The sequence below is a fragment of the Volvox carteri genome (assembly GCF_000143455.1).
Source record: "Volvox carteri f. nagariensis unplaced genomic scaffold VOLCAscaffold_73, whole genome shotgun sequence".
In the NCBI taxonomy this organism is placed as follows: Eukaryota; Viridiplantae; Chlorophyta; class Chlorophyceae; order Chlamydomonadales; family Volvocaceae; genus Volvox; species Volvox carteri.
Genome location: NW_003307616.1, coordinates 1 through 15,141, shown reverse-complemented (window position 1 = coordinate 15,141; position 15,141 = coordinate 1). Strand labels below are relative to the sequence as shown.

Sequence of the window (15,141 nt, the reverse complement as noted above, 5' to 3'; positions counted from 1 at the left end):
GGGGAGGGGGAAGGGGGAAGCTTTTGCAAAGCCGGGAAAGTAATGCTGGAAAGGGTGAGTGTGAGGGGGGATGGCGGTAAGGGGTGAGAGTGTGAGGGGGGTGAGGGGGTGTGTTGCAACCAAAAACGGCCCAACAGTGCAAGGGGGTGAGGGGGTGAGGAGGAGCGGGGGAAAGAGGGACCAGATATCAAGCCAAACGAAATATGCATAACTTGCTTCGGTGACAGACAGACAGACAGGCAGGTGGGCAGACACACAGACAGACAGACAGGCGGGCAGACACGTTCTCCCCCGGACGTATATGCCGTACTCTCTGACCCCAACCCACGGCCCCCAGCTTAGCCCTCTCCCCTCTTCCCCCCTCCCCTCACCTGATGTTGTAAATTCCGTCTTCCGGACCATGTACGGCGACCAGGTACGGCGACAGAAAGGCCTCCCGGAAGTCCCCAATACGGGCCATGTGACGAAGTACTGCAGTCGGGGGGGAGATGTGTGTGTATAACGGGGGGGGGAGGGAGAGGGGACGGCGGTGAGTGTGTGGATGCGCCGTGGGCGGGGGTGGGGGGTTGGTGGGGATGGCGCGAACAGGCCCACAGGCGGAAGGGGAGGTTGACAGGAAACCCGGGGGTAAACCAATCCCTCCTCCCCCTCCTCCACCTCCACCTCCCCGCCGTCTACCGGGTGGTCGCCTTCCTCCCGGCCCTCGAAACGGAGAGCACAGGAACAGACGTACGGCAGGCGGTCGGTCACACGGGGAAAGTCACACTCACACATACATACATACATACATACATACATACATACATACATACATACATACATACATATGCAGGGAGCGGCCTCCAAGGGAAACGGGGCCGCTGGTGAAGCTATACCACCCTGTAACAACATCATATGTATGTAGCTATATATACAGCTGCTGCTACTGCTGCTACAGCTCACTGGCTTCATGTTGCAGTGCCAGTCCCCGGTTGATGTAACACCAGACGGAGAGGAAGCTGCCGGGGGGGGGGAGAAAGCGGGTTGGGGGGGGGGGGGGGAGGACGAACCACGTGAACGAGTGAAGCTGATGCCAAGGGGGGAAAGCACTGCTGCGGCGGATGTGAAGAAAGCAAAGAAACTAAACAGTCGGCGGTTGTGAAGAAGCAGTCCTCGCGATGATGTAGTGATGACGACAGCGGAAACCTAACAACCAACCAACCTACCTACCGCACATGGCCCCGGCACAAGCAACCGCCAGACATTTAACCATACGGACATATACACACAGACACACGTACACACATACATACGTACAAAACACAACGGGGAGGGCCCCCCTCCAACGACCCAATAACCACCATCCAGACACTCACGCCGTTAGGACGGCTGCCAGAACCGTAACCTGACCGTAACCCTTCCCTCTCCCTCCCCTCCCCCCCCCCGACCCTCAACCTCGTCAGATGACATCAGCGGGGGTATGTACGTACGTCGTACATACCGTACCTGTCCACGTCAAAGTGGTTTGTGCTGACTTGCGCCAGCTGGCACCACTCGTAGGCCTGGCCGGCGCTCCAGGGGGAGGCCTTGAGTGCGTTGAGTACGAGGCCGGTGCTTGTATCGGAGGGGCGCAGGCGAGCTGGGTTGCGCTGACCTTTATGGTGGGTCAGCGTGCGTGCGTGTGGGTGTGTGCAGTCGGTGACCAGGACGTTCTTCAGGTCGTGGCTGAAGGGCACGTAGTAGAAGCTGGTCTTGCGGCGAGCTAGGCGCGCGGCGTAAAGCAGCAGTTTCGCTAGCAGCGCGAGCACGCAGAGCGCGATGCAGACCTTGATGAGCAAAAGCGCGAAGGCTGGAATTCTGATGTGCGTTCCGGCCATAGCGACCGCGGTATGGGGCAGGATTGCCGTGACACGCATATTCGCGACAGCCTTGCTTCGAGCTCTCAACGGTAACAGTGAAAGCGCTCCATGTATCTAACAAAGGTGTAACATGTACATGTATTGAGCATTGCAAATTGTGTATGCACTTACTCGGGTTGGTTTTGCCCAAAGGGTAGACCTCAGCTGACCGTACGCGTCCGTTTGTCAGGTCAATTTCACCATCGTTCCCTGATGCCTAGATTCTGTTCCCTAGATTGCGATGTTATGTAAGAACCCCGGCGCTGTTGAGTTATGCATTCTTTGTTAGTCCGGGATTATTCTAACTGTAAATAGCCTCTTACCTCGTCAACAGGCATCCTTGGTGAGGGCTTTATGTAGCAACATATTGTCACGGAACGATTGCCACATACTCTAAAAGGCCTGTGTAAAAGACTTCAGCGTTTAGCCTAAAGCGCTTCAAGATGCCCAGCTGGCCCACGGCGCTTGGGGGGATGTTGTTTGCGGGCTACGCGGCAACACAGGCGCACAAGGTTGGGATAGACTCACCGACGAGCCTTGTGGCAACGGCACTTAAGACGCTCAACCATGAAAATGGCCCTTCGTCAAGTGGACGAGTCTCAGGCAGCAGTGAGGTGAGCAAATACACTCGTTGAAAATGCATCAGAATTTTTGATAGCCCGGCGGCTGAGATTCAAACCCATACGACCTCATACCGGCGTTGTCCATCGTCCCGTGCAGCTGTCAGTTCTCCAGGGCGAGGTCGACCGGTTGCACAAGTTGCTTTCAGATGTGGTTCGTGGCCAGAAAAGCAACGGATACACTGTCATCCACACCGGTGAGCAGCAACGAAGCCTGCACCATTGGGTGTTGCACATCGCCTTAAGGCGGCACTAGCGCCTGAAGGGCTGCCCATCGCAACCTCCATGACGACCCGCACAACCTGCTGCGGCACCACCGTCCTTCCCCCCTTCCTCACTTAACACGGCAACGACACACTCCTGCATCCCCCACTGTGTCCTGCCCTACCCCAATACGCACAGGTCGAGGCGGCTGGTCGGTCTACATCCTTCCGGCGGCCGTGGTGGGCGGCGTTGTCTACCTGTACGTCAGGATCCGCGGAGTTTCCATATCTGACTTCTTCATGGTCACCAACAAGTCTCTGCAGTCGTTCCGGGAGCTGGTGTCGCAAAGCATGACGCAGCTATGGGAGGAGCTGCGCAAGCAGAAGGACGAGTTCATCAAGCGCATCGCGACGGTGGGCGAGCAGCAACAGGCCATGATGGCTCAGCAGACCCAGATGGATGAGAAGCTGCTCACCGTGTCGGAGAAGGTGGAGGAGATCCGCGGCATCTCTGACTCCATAGATACTCGCGTGTGCCAAATGGACAACAGCATAAAGCACATGAGCACAGGCGTGCAGCGCGCCAATGAGGGTATCTACCTGCTGTGTGCAGCCGTGGCGGAGGTGACCCGCCGGGTCGGTATGGACAACAGTCGGCTCAAGAGCTACGTGCAAGCTACGCCGCCGGAAATCACGGACGGTAACCCCGGGCTGAGGACGCTTTTGGAAGGGTTTGGCAGCGGCGAGCAGCTGATCGGGGGCCCGCCCGCACTCAGCCCCGCGCCCAGCGGCGCGGCGAGCAGCACACGGGGAGTGGCGATTACGGAGGTTTCGGAAGTAGGCGAGGGCGGCGAGCTGGAGGTGGTGTTGGAGGGGGGAGCCGCGGGGAGCCGCGGCGCGGTGAACGCGAGCAAGGCGAGTTCGGCGGGTGATGGTCTGCATGTGCTGTATCGTCGCAACTCGGCGGCCTCAATGTCGGCGCGGAGCGGTGGCGGTGGCAGCGGGTTACTGGGTTCGATTTGGAGCTCTCAGTCGGCCAACTTTTCCGGCTTCGGTGGTGGGGGAGTTGGTGGCAGCTCAGCGCGGAACCAGGCTGTTGCGAATGGGCATTGATAAAGGGCGATGGACATGGAGGAGCAGATGAAAGCGTGAAGGGTTGCGCAGTTGAAGGGGAAAGGAAGGACGGGGGTGGTGCCGGTGGCCGCAGAGGGGAGAGGATCCCATGGAGCCGTGCAGCCCTCGGGAGAGGAGTGATGATTCGCGTGCTGTCCCGCTGTAGATGAGATGTAGCCGGGTGTATGTATTTTCGCAGTAGACTACGTTTTAGATTTAACTCATGTGCGTGGGTCGATGCGCAGGAGGTGCGCTGCTGTTGGCGCGATGACGTGCTTGCGGCATAGAAGGTCCGAAACGTTTAGGGATAGTTTTACGTGAAGGAATTTTTTTTAGTTTGGGTTGGAATCTTTGGATATGGCTAAGCTTGCTGCATCGTCGACTTTCTGCTGTAGTCCGTCGGTCTGCTCAAGGCACGCAGTTCACATTGTGGACGAATTCTCAGTCCTGCAACCAGTGTGCAGTTCCCACCTGATGCATACGTACCTTTAGAAGCAAAATGCAATTCAAGCCCATTGCCCTGTAGTGAGCTATACGTATGCTCCATACGAGATCAAACAAGCGGAACCCGGGCTTCCAAGCGAAAACTAGTTTATCGCAATCCGCCTTATTGCCTTGCGCAAATTTGTAACACGGTAAGACACCATAATATCAATGTGCGCAATAATGGTAACGCGAAGTTCGAGACTCATGTCGCAACGATCAGTACAACTTGCAGGGATCATGTGTGCATTATAATCCTGGAACAGGATTCATGCTTCTGCTCCTTCATCAGGTGAAGGAATTGCGACGTAAACTTCTACTACTTCCGCACCACCGGTAGCTGGAAAGGAGTCATTTATGGCAGTTGGACCTCCGTCCGCATTAGTCGCATTAGTGGGAACGAGCTGGGAACTCAGTTATTCCGTCACATAAATGCTACAACAGGATTACTGCCCGTCATCCTTTAGTTTTGTTATCCACCTGCGCCTTGCGTAACCGTTATTTGCTTCGATGAATGTAGTGCGATGTATTGCAGCCTCCGAAATTCAATTTCCTCTCCCCGTCCAATCCTAAAGCCACGTCCCGGGTCAATCAACAGGTCCACAGCTGCTGGAACTGGCGAGCGCACAGCAGAGAGCGCCCGCAGCGGCGACCGAGCTGCGCCCGTGAATGCCGCAAAGTATTCCAGCTCACTTCTCAGCGAAGCCCCTCTTTGTGGATCAGTTTCTACCATTAGGTCCTAGCCCTAGCCCTAGCCCTAGCCCGCTCGCCACCAACACGCGTCAGGAGCACCGGCGGTGCTGTAACGCCGAGTAGTACGGCCTCATTCGCTTTCGTGATTGTCGACCCCAGCGGATCCGTCCCCAGCGGTTCGTGGCTGCCGTACACGCAGCTGGAGGAGCCAGACGACGGAAGTACGGCGGTTCACGCTGCGGGCCAAGCAGGCGCGGCGCCCTGTGTCCGCCACCGCTGCTGCCGCTGCCGCTGCCGGGTTGCACTGTCCGCACCCTCCGCGGCCGCCGAATCCTGCCAAGAGGACCTCAACCTCCGGAGAACATATGTACCCGTGCGCCTCACACACCGGCGAGCTTGGTGCCGTACTGCCGTACGACGCCAGCCGGCGTGGTTCCGTCGTGCTGCTACTGGACCTCGTGGACCTCAACGCGTCGCAGCCGCGTAACGCCGCCGCCGCCACCGCAGCCGCAGCTGTCGTGCCATCTTGGCGGCAGCAGTCTCATCAAGCGCCCGTCGCAGGACAGCCTAGCGGCGGCGACGGCGGCGACGGCGGCAACGGCGGCGGCGGCGGCCACTACCAGCCTCCCGAGCTGGTTTTGGAGCGACTGGTGTCCTCCGTCCTGAGTCAAGTCCTCACAAGGACGCGGACAGCGCCGGTAGCGCAGCAGCAGCAGCAGCAGCAGCAGCAGCAGCAGGAGCAGCAGCTGGCGGAAGGCAGCGGCAACGGGGGCAATGGTGGCGGCGGCGGTGCCGCCGCTACTGCTGCTCCTGACGGCGGCGGCGGCGGGGGTTGCAGCAGCACCCTGGGGTCCTCGGTTCCATCTGAGCCCATCATGATGGAGCGCTGCGGGTCCCCTCCTCCTGTCGTACTCACCGGCACGGGCCGCCACCATCACAACGGTGAACGGCCCCACGGATCACAACAGACAACGGCGGCGCTGCTGGCGGCGCGCCGGGAGCAGGAGCACCGCCTGTTGCCGCCGCCAGCGCTTCTTCCGTACCAGCAGCACCAGCAACCGCACGACAAGGGCCACATGGAGCAGCACCGACGTACAGCGCTACAGGAACAGCACCAGCTGCCGCCGTCGCAGCAGCAGCAGCAGCAGCAGCAGCTGCCGCCGTCGCACCAGCAGCAGCAGCAGCAGCTGCCGCCGTCGCACCAGCAGCAGCTGCCGCCGTCGCACCAGCAGCAGCTGCCGCCGTCGCACCAGCAGCAGCTGCCGCCGTCGCACCAGCAGCAGCTGCCGCCGTCGCACCAGCAGCAGCAGCCTCCTGAGAGCTCGGAGTGGGGCCAGCGGCACCGTGGGGAATTCAGGGGGGCGGCGGAGCGAGTGCGGGGCGGCGTGTGGGCGGATCCGGGTAACTCGACGGCGGAGGCGCCGCTGTCCGTTGCAGCTCCTAGTTATCTTCCTATCGTACACCTGTACATCCCGCCGCCGTCAGGGCAGTTGCCATCGGAGCTGCCTCTAACACGACGGCCGTCGCCGGTTCTGCTGGAACCTCTCCGCTCAGCGTCGCGAGAGCACCAGCAACGTCGCCACGGAGCTCCGTCGCAATCAGCTGACGGCGGCGGCGGCGGCGGCGGCGGCCGCGTCAGTGAGGTTGCGGCCGACGGAGGTCCCGCTGTCGCCGCGGCCTTCAAGACACAGAGCAGCGGCGGCAGCGGCTCCGCCGCCTGCGAAGCTTATCGCTACGGCGGCCTTACTGGCGGCGGTGACGGCTCCTACGACAGCAGCAGCACGCAGGCCGACAGCCGACAGCGGCAGCGGCACATGCAGCTGACGTCCAATGTTCGATTTCCTGTACCGGCAGATGCTGGCGGCGGCGGCGGCGGCGGCAGCGGCGGCAGGGCAAGGGAACGCTTGCTGCGCGGCATTCGGGTGCTATCCACGCTGATGCGACGGGTACGGCATGGAATGCGTCGCGGGCCGCCGGGCGGTTGTCGCTTCCAACCACACGCGCAAACCCCCTACGTACGGCACTCCTCCGGCGACCAGGGCGTCGAGCTGGGGGCCTCACATACCCAGGTGGTGCCGTGCAATGCTGGCGGCGGGAAGTGCGGCGGCGGCTGTAGCGGTAGCAGTAACGGCGGCGTCGGCGGTGCCGATGGGTCTTGCAGGTCGGGGAGCCAGCCGCCGACGGCTCAACGGCTCAGCGGCGAGGAGGCTTGTACGGCAACCCCGGTGAGGGAGGCGCGCTTGTACAACAAATACGTTGACCAGTTATGGAGGGCTCTGCGAGAGCGTCGCGCGGCGTCGGTGGCGGCGGCCCCACCACATACATTGGCGGCAGCGGTGCCGGCGACGCCGCCGGCGGCAGCGGATGCGTGCAAGGGTGACATCGCGGCGGCGGCGGCGGCGGCGGCGGTGCACGACCACCACTTGCTGCCTCACGCGCTTGCGGCCTCCCCACCGCTCTCCTGGATTGAGGAGCAGCAACGGCAGCAGCTGCTGCTGGTGGAAGCTCTGAGGTCATTGTACGACGAATACGGATGCCCAGATGGTGGCGGCGGCGGCGGCGGCGGCGCTGCGTCAGCGCAGCGGGTTGCGTCGCATGCCGGCTGCGCAAAGGACTGTGCCGTCAGCCGTCAGCCGGGATGCGGGCAGCGGAGGGCGAGTCGCGGAGGGGACGAGGACGCGCACCCTGGGTATCGGCGGCGGCGGCGCCTGGAGGGCCCTATGTGCTGGCAGGAGCTTGGGAGCGATGGCCTGGCCGCTGACGTAGCGACTCCCCCCATCGCCGGGAGTTCACTTTCCAAAGCTGCGTCGATGCCGTACGCCAGTATGTCGTACAGCCAAACGGTGTGCGGCAGTACGGCCGCGGCAGCGGAGGCGGAGGCGGAGGCGGAGGCCGCTGAGTTAAGTTACGTGACCTGTGGTACCGGGGGGTTAGGCTTCGGCTTTGGCGGCGCCGGCGGCGGCGGCAGTGACAGCGTACGGCATCGACAGCGGTCGACCTCGTCGCGGCGGCAACGGCGAAGCAAACACATGCGTTCTATGGTGTCGTCATCGGTTTGTCCGTACGACGTGTTTTGGTCTGGGGAAGTCATGGACACGCGGGGCCTGGACCTGTACGGCGTCGTTGCGCAGGGGCACGGGAACGGGAACGACATGTACGGCATTTCGTGGACTGCCACCAACACCACCGCGGCGGCGGCGACAGCGGCAGCGGCGGCGGCGTCACCGTTGGCGCTGGCGGAAGGCGAAACGACGGGCGGACTGAACGAGGCGTTGTTTTTCGAACGCACGGGTGACGTTGACGCCGGCGACGGCGACGGCGCCCCTGACAAGAGCGGTGACGTCAGCCCCCGCTGCGAGGTGGTGCCGTACAATCCATTGCTACTGCAGCGGGTATCAAGCTCCATTATTGAACGTGCCGCTGTTATGTGTGCGGCAGCTGCTGCCACCACGACGCCGTCAGATCAGCGACTGGAGCTGGAGGCCGCTGCCGCCGTCGGCATCACTGGCGGCGCCGACGTTGTGTACGGCAGACCCACGGGTCCTTACGCGGCCGCATGTCACAATGACACGGACAGAGACTCGATACGTCCTCCAGGCCTCTATCGGGGCCCGTATGAAGCAATATCTGCCACCACCTTGCCGCCGCCGGCGCCGCCGCCACCGTCGCCGCTGCTAACGAGCCGTCCACCTTCCGTTGCCAATTTCGCACCCGATGAGGCGCCATTACCTGCCGCCGCCGCCGCCGCCGCCGCCGCAGCTGGCGGCGCCACTGGCAGCAGCTTGCAATACGACATGGGCAGCGGCGGGAATGTATGGTTAGACGTGGCAGTCCGCAGCGCGGGCAGGTACTTGCCGGCGGAGTGGACCTGGCGCATTGGCGGCGGCGGCGACAGCGGCGGCATCGGAGGCGAGGGCGGCGGAGGCGTTTGCCGCATGACCGAAGAGGCCGCCATGGCGGCGGCGGCGGCGGCGGCGACGTCACCGGTGCTGGAGTTGTTTGTTGCCGGTGTGATTGTCCCTGGGCTATTGGAGGTGGAGGTAAGGGCTGAGGGGCAAAGGGGGGCGGCGGCGGTTATGCCCAGCATGTGTGTATGTATGTATGTTTGTACGTACGTATGTATTCTGGATGCGACCCCTCTTGTGGCCGCACAGGTGTGGTTCGGCGGCGCGCTGTACGCCTGCCTGCCTGCGGTCAGCTGGTACGACACCACCCTGGTTTCAGAGCTGCTGCAAAGCCGGACGACGGCGACGAGTACGCTGTTGGACAGCGGGGTACGCGACGGCGATACCGCTGCCGGCGTCGGCGTCGGGGCTGACCTGCCGGCGCAGACGCTGGCGCCGCTACCTGCTGATGCGCTGCACGACCTGGGCTTATGGCTGCAGTACATTTCCTGTGTGCCAATGCCTCCGCTGGGCCCCAGCCCTCCCCCCACGGCCGTACTGCCGCTGCCGATGCCGCCGCTACCCCTGCACCCGCGACCTCACGATTTCATCTCGGCGGCGGCGACGGCGGCCAGTCAGCAGCCAACTGGCGGCGGCGATGGCGCCGCCGCCAGCAGACGCGGCGGCGAGGACGTGGCGCAGCTGTTGCCGCTGCGGTATGATGCCGTACCGTCGGCACGTGAGGTCGCGCGGCAGCGGCGCCGCGAGAGCGGCGGCGGCGGCAGCGAACATCCGCATCGCCATTTCGATAGCGCCGCCACCATGTACGGCGTCGGTGTCAGCGGCAGCGATGCGCCGCTACCGCCGCTTCTTCCGCCGCCGTCGCCCCCACAACCGGCGCCGTCAAGCTCCGCTCCTGCAGCCCCATCGCCGCCGCCGCCGCCTCAGCAGCGACAACAACCGCTATCCTTAAACCGTCACATCACACGTCGCGCCTCCGTCGCTGCCGCCGCCGCTGGCGGCGGCCCCGACCCAACCGGCAGTAGCGCTCACAACCTCGCTGCCGTCCTGCCCAGAGCTACAGCTACAGTCCGGGCAAGCGCCGAAGCGCCATTGGGGTTCTTCACGTTCTCCAACACCTTTCCGGATATCCTTGCGCCGCTACCGTTACCGCTGCCGCCGCCGCCGCCGCTGCCGTACACGGGCTTTTCCGGCAATGGCCCCCACGATGGTATACTCCCGCTCTCCTCTGTCGTACCACCACAGAGCGCTGTGGGCCCGGCGGCGAGGCCCCGTCGCAACATCAGCTTCAGCACCCCCGTCGGCCTTGTCAGCGACACCGCGCTGGCGCCGCCGCCAGCTGCAATGACGGCGGCGGGGACGATGACGTCACGCGACGGTAGCGTTGCCGTCTTGGAGAGTGGGGGGGCCGCCGTGCCGTTAGTGCTGCGAACATCAGCCAGCAGCGCCGGCGGCGCCGGCGAGTACGGCACGTTTCTGGGACCGCGCACGACAGCGGAATTCGAACATTTGCTGATGGGGTCTCTCTCTCCGCCGCCGCCGCCGTTGGGGTTCCTGGCCGCCGCCACTCCCGGCACCGTATCTGGCCCGGTGCCCTCCGCCAGGACGGCTACCGCTACCACCGCCGCAGCTACCGCCGCCGCCAGTTTGCCTGCGCACGTCTCGTCGTCTAGGCCGGTGTCGTCCGCTACGGTGGCGGCGTCAGCCGCCGCCGCCGCCGCCGCCGCGACCGCGGTGTCGGCAGCGGCAGGCTCCCGTCTGCATGCGTTCCACGACAGCGCCGTCGACATCACCGTACCCGTACTGCCGGGCTCCGTGGATCTGGCGGCCCTGGTTTCGGAGCTACAGCGGCGTCCCGAATACGGACAGCGCATGCAGGACATGGCCGCGGGCCTCCTAGCGTGGCTGTGCCAGGCAGGGCGGCCGGTGGCGGCAGGCACCGTACTGGGGGGCCTGGTACGGCATCGGGGCATGCGATTTATAGACGTGTGTACGGAAGTACGGCAGCTGCCAGAGTACGGCGGCATGTCGCTGCTACACCTGGCGGTGAATTCTGGCTCCCGCGCGATGCTGTCGGCGATGGCGGAGTGGGCTCAAAGCTATGGGTCGCCGCTGGCGTGGGACGAGCCGAGCGCCGCTGGCGTAACGCCTGCTCATCTGGCTGCGGCCCTGGCGGTGACCCGTGGGTCAGAGATTGCTGGGAATGCAACGTCGCCCGGCAACAGCGGCGCGAATGGTGGCGGCGGGCTCGCTGTGGATGAGTCAGGTCTGAGGACGCTGACGTGGCTGCTGCAGCGCTTCCCCGCAGCACGTGGCACGTTTTTTACCGCACTTGACGCGTACGGCAGCACGCCCGGCGCCATATTGTCGTACCAGCTGGCCAGCTTGGCGCCAGATGCGGCTAACGCCGTACGCGCGGCGCTGCAGCCATTGCTGGGTCCCTGGGAGATCTGGGCCACCCCACCGCCGCCGCAGCAGCAGCCGCCGGAGATCCCCAGTGTCACAGCGCCGTCGTCGCCGACCCGTGGGTCCGTGGACACCCCTCTTAATAGAAATAGGGAGTGGGGGATAATGGGATGGAGGATTGGTCGCCGTACAGTTGACGTGCGCAATGGAAACGTCCGTGATGGTGTGGGTACGGCGGCCCTCTCAACGGACCTAGTACGTCGGCTGGTTGCCGTTGTACGACAAACGATGATTGCCATCGTACAGCCGGACGGGCAACCACTCGTCGTCGTACCAGGCAACCAAATGGGTCCGGAGGAGGCGGCGGCTGCCTTGGTGCTGTTGATGTTGGTGGTGGCGGCAGTGCTGCTGCTGTTTGTAATGGTGGTGATGATGGTGCTCGGGCCGGTGATGGTGATGTCCTCCGGCCGGGTTGTGGATGTGGGAGGGGGTGCGGGTGCGGGTGCGGGCGTGAGGTGAGGTGAGGTGAGGTGAGGGAGACGCGATGGCTCCGGAATCTTTTTATATTGCTCGAAGATAGAAATGTTGTTTTCTGTTATAAGTGGTGTAATCTTGAAGTGGCTGTTGTTGGTTGTTGGTTGTGGTGGTTGGTGGAAAGTGGGGTTTGTATTGGGAGCCACAGGGGAGATAGATAGATAAGAGCTGGTTGGTGGTTGGTGGTTGGTGGTTGACCCCAACGGGGGGCAACGCCCACACATTCGCCCTCCCTCTCCCTTCCTCCCTCCCCGGGCTGTCCTCCTCAAGAGAATTACGATATCTATTTTCTATTTGCCTTCACTTTAGAAACGCACATCCCAGTATCAAATTGAAAAACCAGAATGTTCTATCGTCGTCGTCGTGGATTTAATGTTAAAAAAAATGCCAACGATTCCGATCCCGCCTTCGGGAAGTTGTACTTTCAAACCGCAAAAAACAAATTTAAGCTCTGAAATGAAATCAATCAATGAGTGAACGAGTGAGTGAGAGGAGTTCGGTGCCGTTACTGTACTGCAATATTGTACTGCAGATGCGATGTCTCAAGTCACATGGGACATCGAGATGTTCAAATCCGTTTACAAATTTGTACGTACGGATGGATGGATGTATGGATGGATGGGTGGGTGGATGGATGGATGTATGTATGGATGGATGGATGGATAGATGGGTGGATGGATGGATGGATAGATGGATGGATGGATGGATGGATGGATGGATGGATGGATGGATGGATGGATGGATGGATGGATGGATGGATGGATGGATGGATGGATGGATGGATGGATGGATGGATGGATGGATGGATGGATGGATGGATGGATGGATGGATGGGTGGGTGGATGGATGGATGGATGGGTAGGGGTAAGGGCAGGGGGGGTAGGGCAGGAGGTAATTTTAGAAGAAGGGGGAGGAGGAGGTGGGGACGCTCCACATCGAGAGAAAGATAGATAGAGTGAGTGCGCGCGAGAGAGAGAATATAGGCACTTAGGAACTTTTTAAGTAATACGCGGTGAGGGGTAATATCCTCATCCGAATCCTGGATGGTTTCAACGTACGGCAATATGACGTATGATGTAATGGGGGGTACACTCTGGGAACCTGGAGCCTTCATTCTATATGCGATTCACACTCATTTCATACCTTAATGAAGACCCTTCATACCTTCATGAAGGACCCTTCATTCCACACCAAATCGAGGGCACCGGGTCAATTTAGAATGAGGACCACTTCATTACATAATGAAGGTAGCTCAGAATGAACGTCCCTTACGCTTTGAATACCCCTTCTGTCCAAAATGAAGGTGGTCTCCATAAAACGAGCCCATGTCCATCACGTGATATGAAGGCCCCTTTCAGTCCAAAAAGAAGCCGTCTCCGTAAAATGAAACATAAACATCACGTGATATGAAGGCCCCTTTCAGTCCAAAAAGAAGCCGTCTCCGTAAAATGAAACATAAACATCACGTGATATGAAGGCCCCTTTCAGTCCAAAATTAAGCCTTTTCATAATGTCCATCGCGCCATATGGACACGCCTCCAATCCTAACTAGTAAGGCGTGTTCTTATCACATGATGAACAGCGTCTAGATACGGATTTGCTTATAAGCCAAGCCGTCTCAAGACCCTGTCCACCATGTGATAAGAACACGCCTTCAGCCCTAAAAAAAGGCACCTCCACAAAACAAGACAATGCAGCTGTCCATCACATTGCGTGTGCATTCATCCCAAAATAAACGTGCAGCCATTACCACCGTCGTTTCTTGCCCCCCTTCCCCTTCGCCTTTGTTTCCATGATCCGCTTCAGTCAAGACGACATCAGGTGCAGAACGGCTGCGCTTTGAGGCGGCCTTTGCTGTCATCATGGCTGTTGCAATCTCCACCGCCCACATCTGTCGCCCACTGCTTCACCATGTCCAAGGTGGTTGACTGCAACAGCAGCGGGACATGAGTCAGTCAGTTAGTTATAGACATATAGGCTTAGTGGAGTAAAAATGGACAGGTTGCTATACTGAAGCATACAATTAACACGATGTCGCAAAACCATGCAATTCTTGGTGAGCACCCAACCAGCCTATTTGTAACCCTGACATGAAACCAACACACACTTTGACAGGAACTCACTTTCTGATTTGCTGCTAGGTGATCTGGTCCAGCGCTCGACATCCATTGGTCATGGGGTCCGGCTGCTGCTTGAAACAGCTTCAAGACACTGCTCTGCCTCCTCGACACTCAAGAGCTAAAATACATCTGCATTGAAAACAAATAGAGGGGCAAAGAACAATGAAACATTAGATTAGTTATCATGCAGCAGCATCGGACTGCAACCCTTGACGGCGGTAAATAGCTAGCATACATGTCAGAATAACAGATAGAAGCAAGTAACAAAGTTCTGTGATGACGAGTACAGAGTCATGATGTGGCCGCCGGCAATGTGGACCTGGTCAACACAGTCCCGTGACTCACCCAGCCCGAGCAGCTTGAAAATATTGGTCTGCTCCTGTGCCTCCCAGTCACATTGAAAGATTTCATTGTCACCATCGTCAGTACGAGAGCCCAGCAGACTGGACCTAAGGGCGCCCTCACAGAGAAGAAGCCTCTTCTCAAACTTCAGCCTTGTGGCAAGCTCTTGTCTTCGCTCACTTAAATGAGGTCTAATGGCATAAACATCTGTAGTCAACGCTTTGTGTTGGCAGTGAGTCGCTTTTAGATGCTCAATGTCAAGCGCAGTAGTAATCGTTGTAAATCTGTACTTACAACAAAATGGAAGAACTATGGCATCTAAGATTAAGGAAGTGTATGCAGGATTTCTTGAGTGTCACCGGCCCACTGCATGCCGTACCTGGATTGTAGCATGCAGTCCGTCAAGGTTCCAGCTATGAAAGAGTCCAGAATGAAACTAAAGCTAATCTAAATTTCATTGATTGATTATGGCATCAAGTAAGACAAATGCTCCAAGGCTGTCACCTGTGAACCTGCCAGCAGCACTTAGTATGTGCCTTGAAAGGAATTCCAAGTGAAACCTCTCTCTGACACCTCTCTATCGACTTCCATGCCCAGCAGCATGCCAGCATACATGGGAAGGTGCAGTCTGAAGCCGGCACGGGTGACTAATTGGATAACATGGAAGCCCAAAACGCTATCACCTGAGCATCACATGATAAAAAACAATGCTGACACACCAGTCCGGACACTCACACAGACGACACCACTGCATGACCTGCCAAGGGCTGCAAACATCTCATTGACACTGACAACCCTCCTAGCCCAGGCCTGTTCTTGTTTCCCATTGGCTCCCATCATCACAG

General features: G+C 59.9%; 2 protein-coding genes across 2 annotated transcripts in view; one reads left to right on the top strand and one right to left on the bottom strand.

Moving 5' to 3' along the window:
• Positions 1 to 1,895, bottom strand: part of VOLCADRAFT_107660 (uncharacterized protein) — a gene marked incomplete at its 5' end in the record, with an annotated part of 4,997 nt that extends 3,102 nt beyond the window's left edge. The window contains 3 exons of the mRNA XM_002957352.1: positions 372 to 471; positions 943 to 998; positions 1,486 to 1,895. Of these exons, the coding sequence (XP_002957398.1) occupies positions 372 to 471; positions 943 to 998; positions 1,486 to 1,895 (566 nt within the window). The remainder of the gene's footprint in view (positions 1 to 371; positions 472 to 942; positions 999 to 1,485) is intronic.
• A 425-nt stretch (positions 1,896 to 2,320) lies between these two features.
• VOLCADRAFT_107659 (uncharacterized protein) lies at positions 2,321 to 13,745 on the top strand (the record flags this gene model as incomplete). The annotated part of the gene is made up of 10 exons (XM_002957396.1): positions 2,321 to 2,491; positions 2,598 to 2,694; positions 2,900 to 3,757; positions 4,895 to 4,961; positions 5,189 to 5,639; positions 6,291 to 6,935; positions 7,029 to 7,214; positions 7,461 to 8,801; positions 9,144 to 11,815; positions 13,138 to 13,745. 10 exons carry the CDS (start codon positions 2,321 to 2,323, stop codon positions 13,148 to 13,150), a joined length of 6,501 nt encoding a protein of 2,166 aa, XP_002957442.1. The 3' UTR covers positions 13,151 to 13,745.
• Positions 13,746 to 15,141: the final 1,396 nt, after the last annotated feature.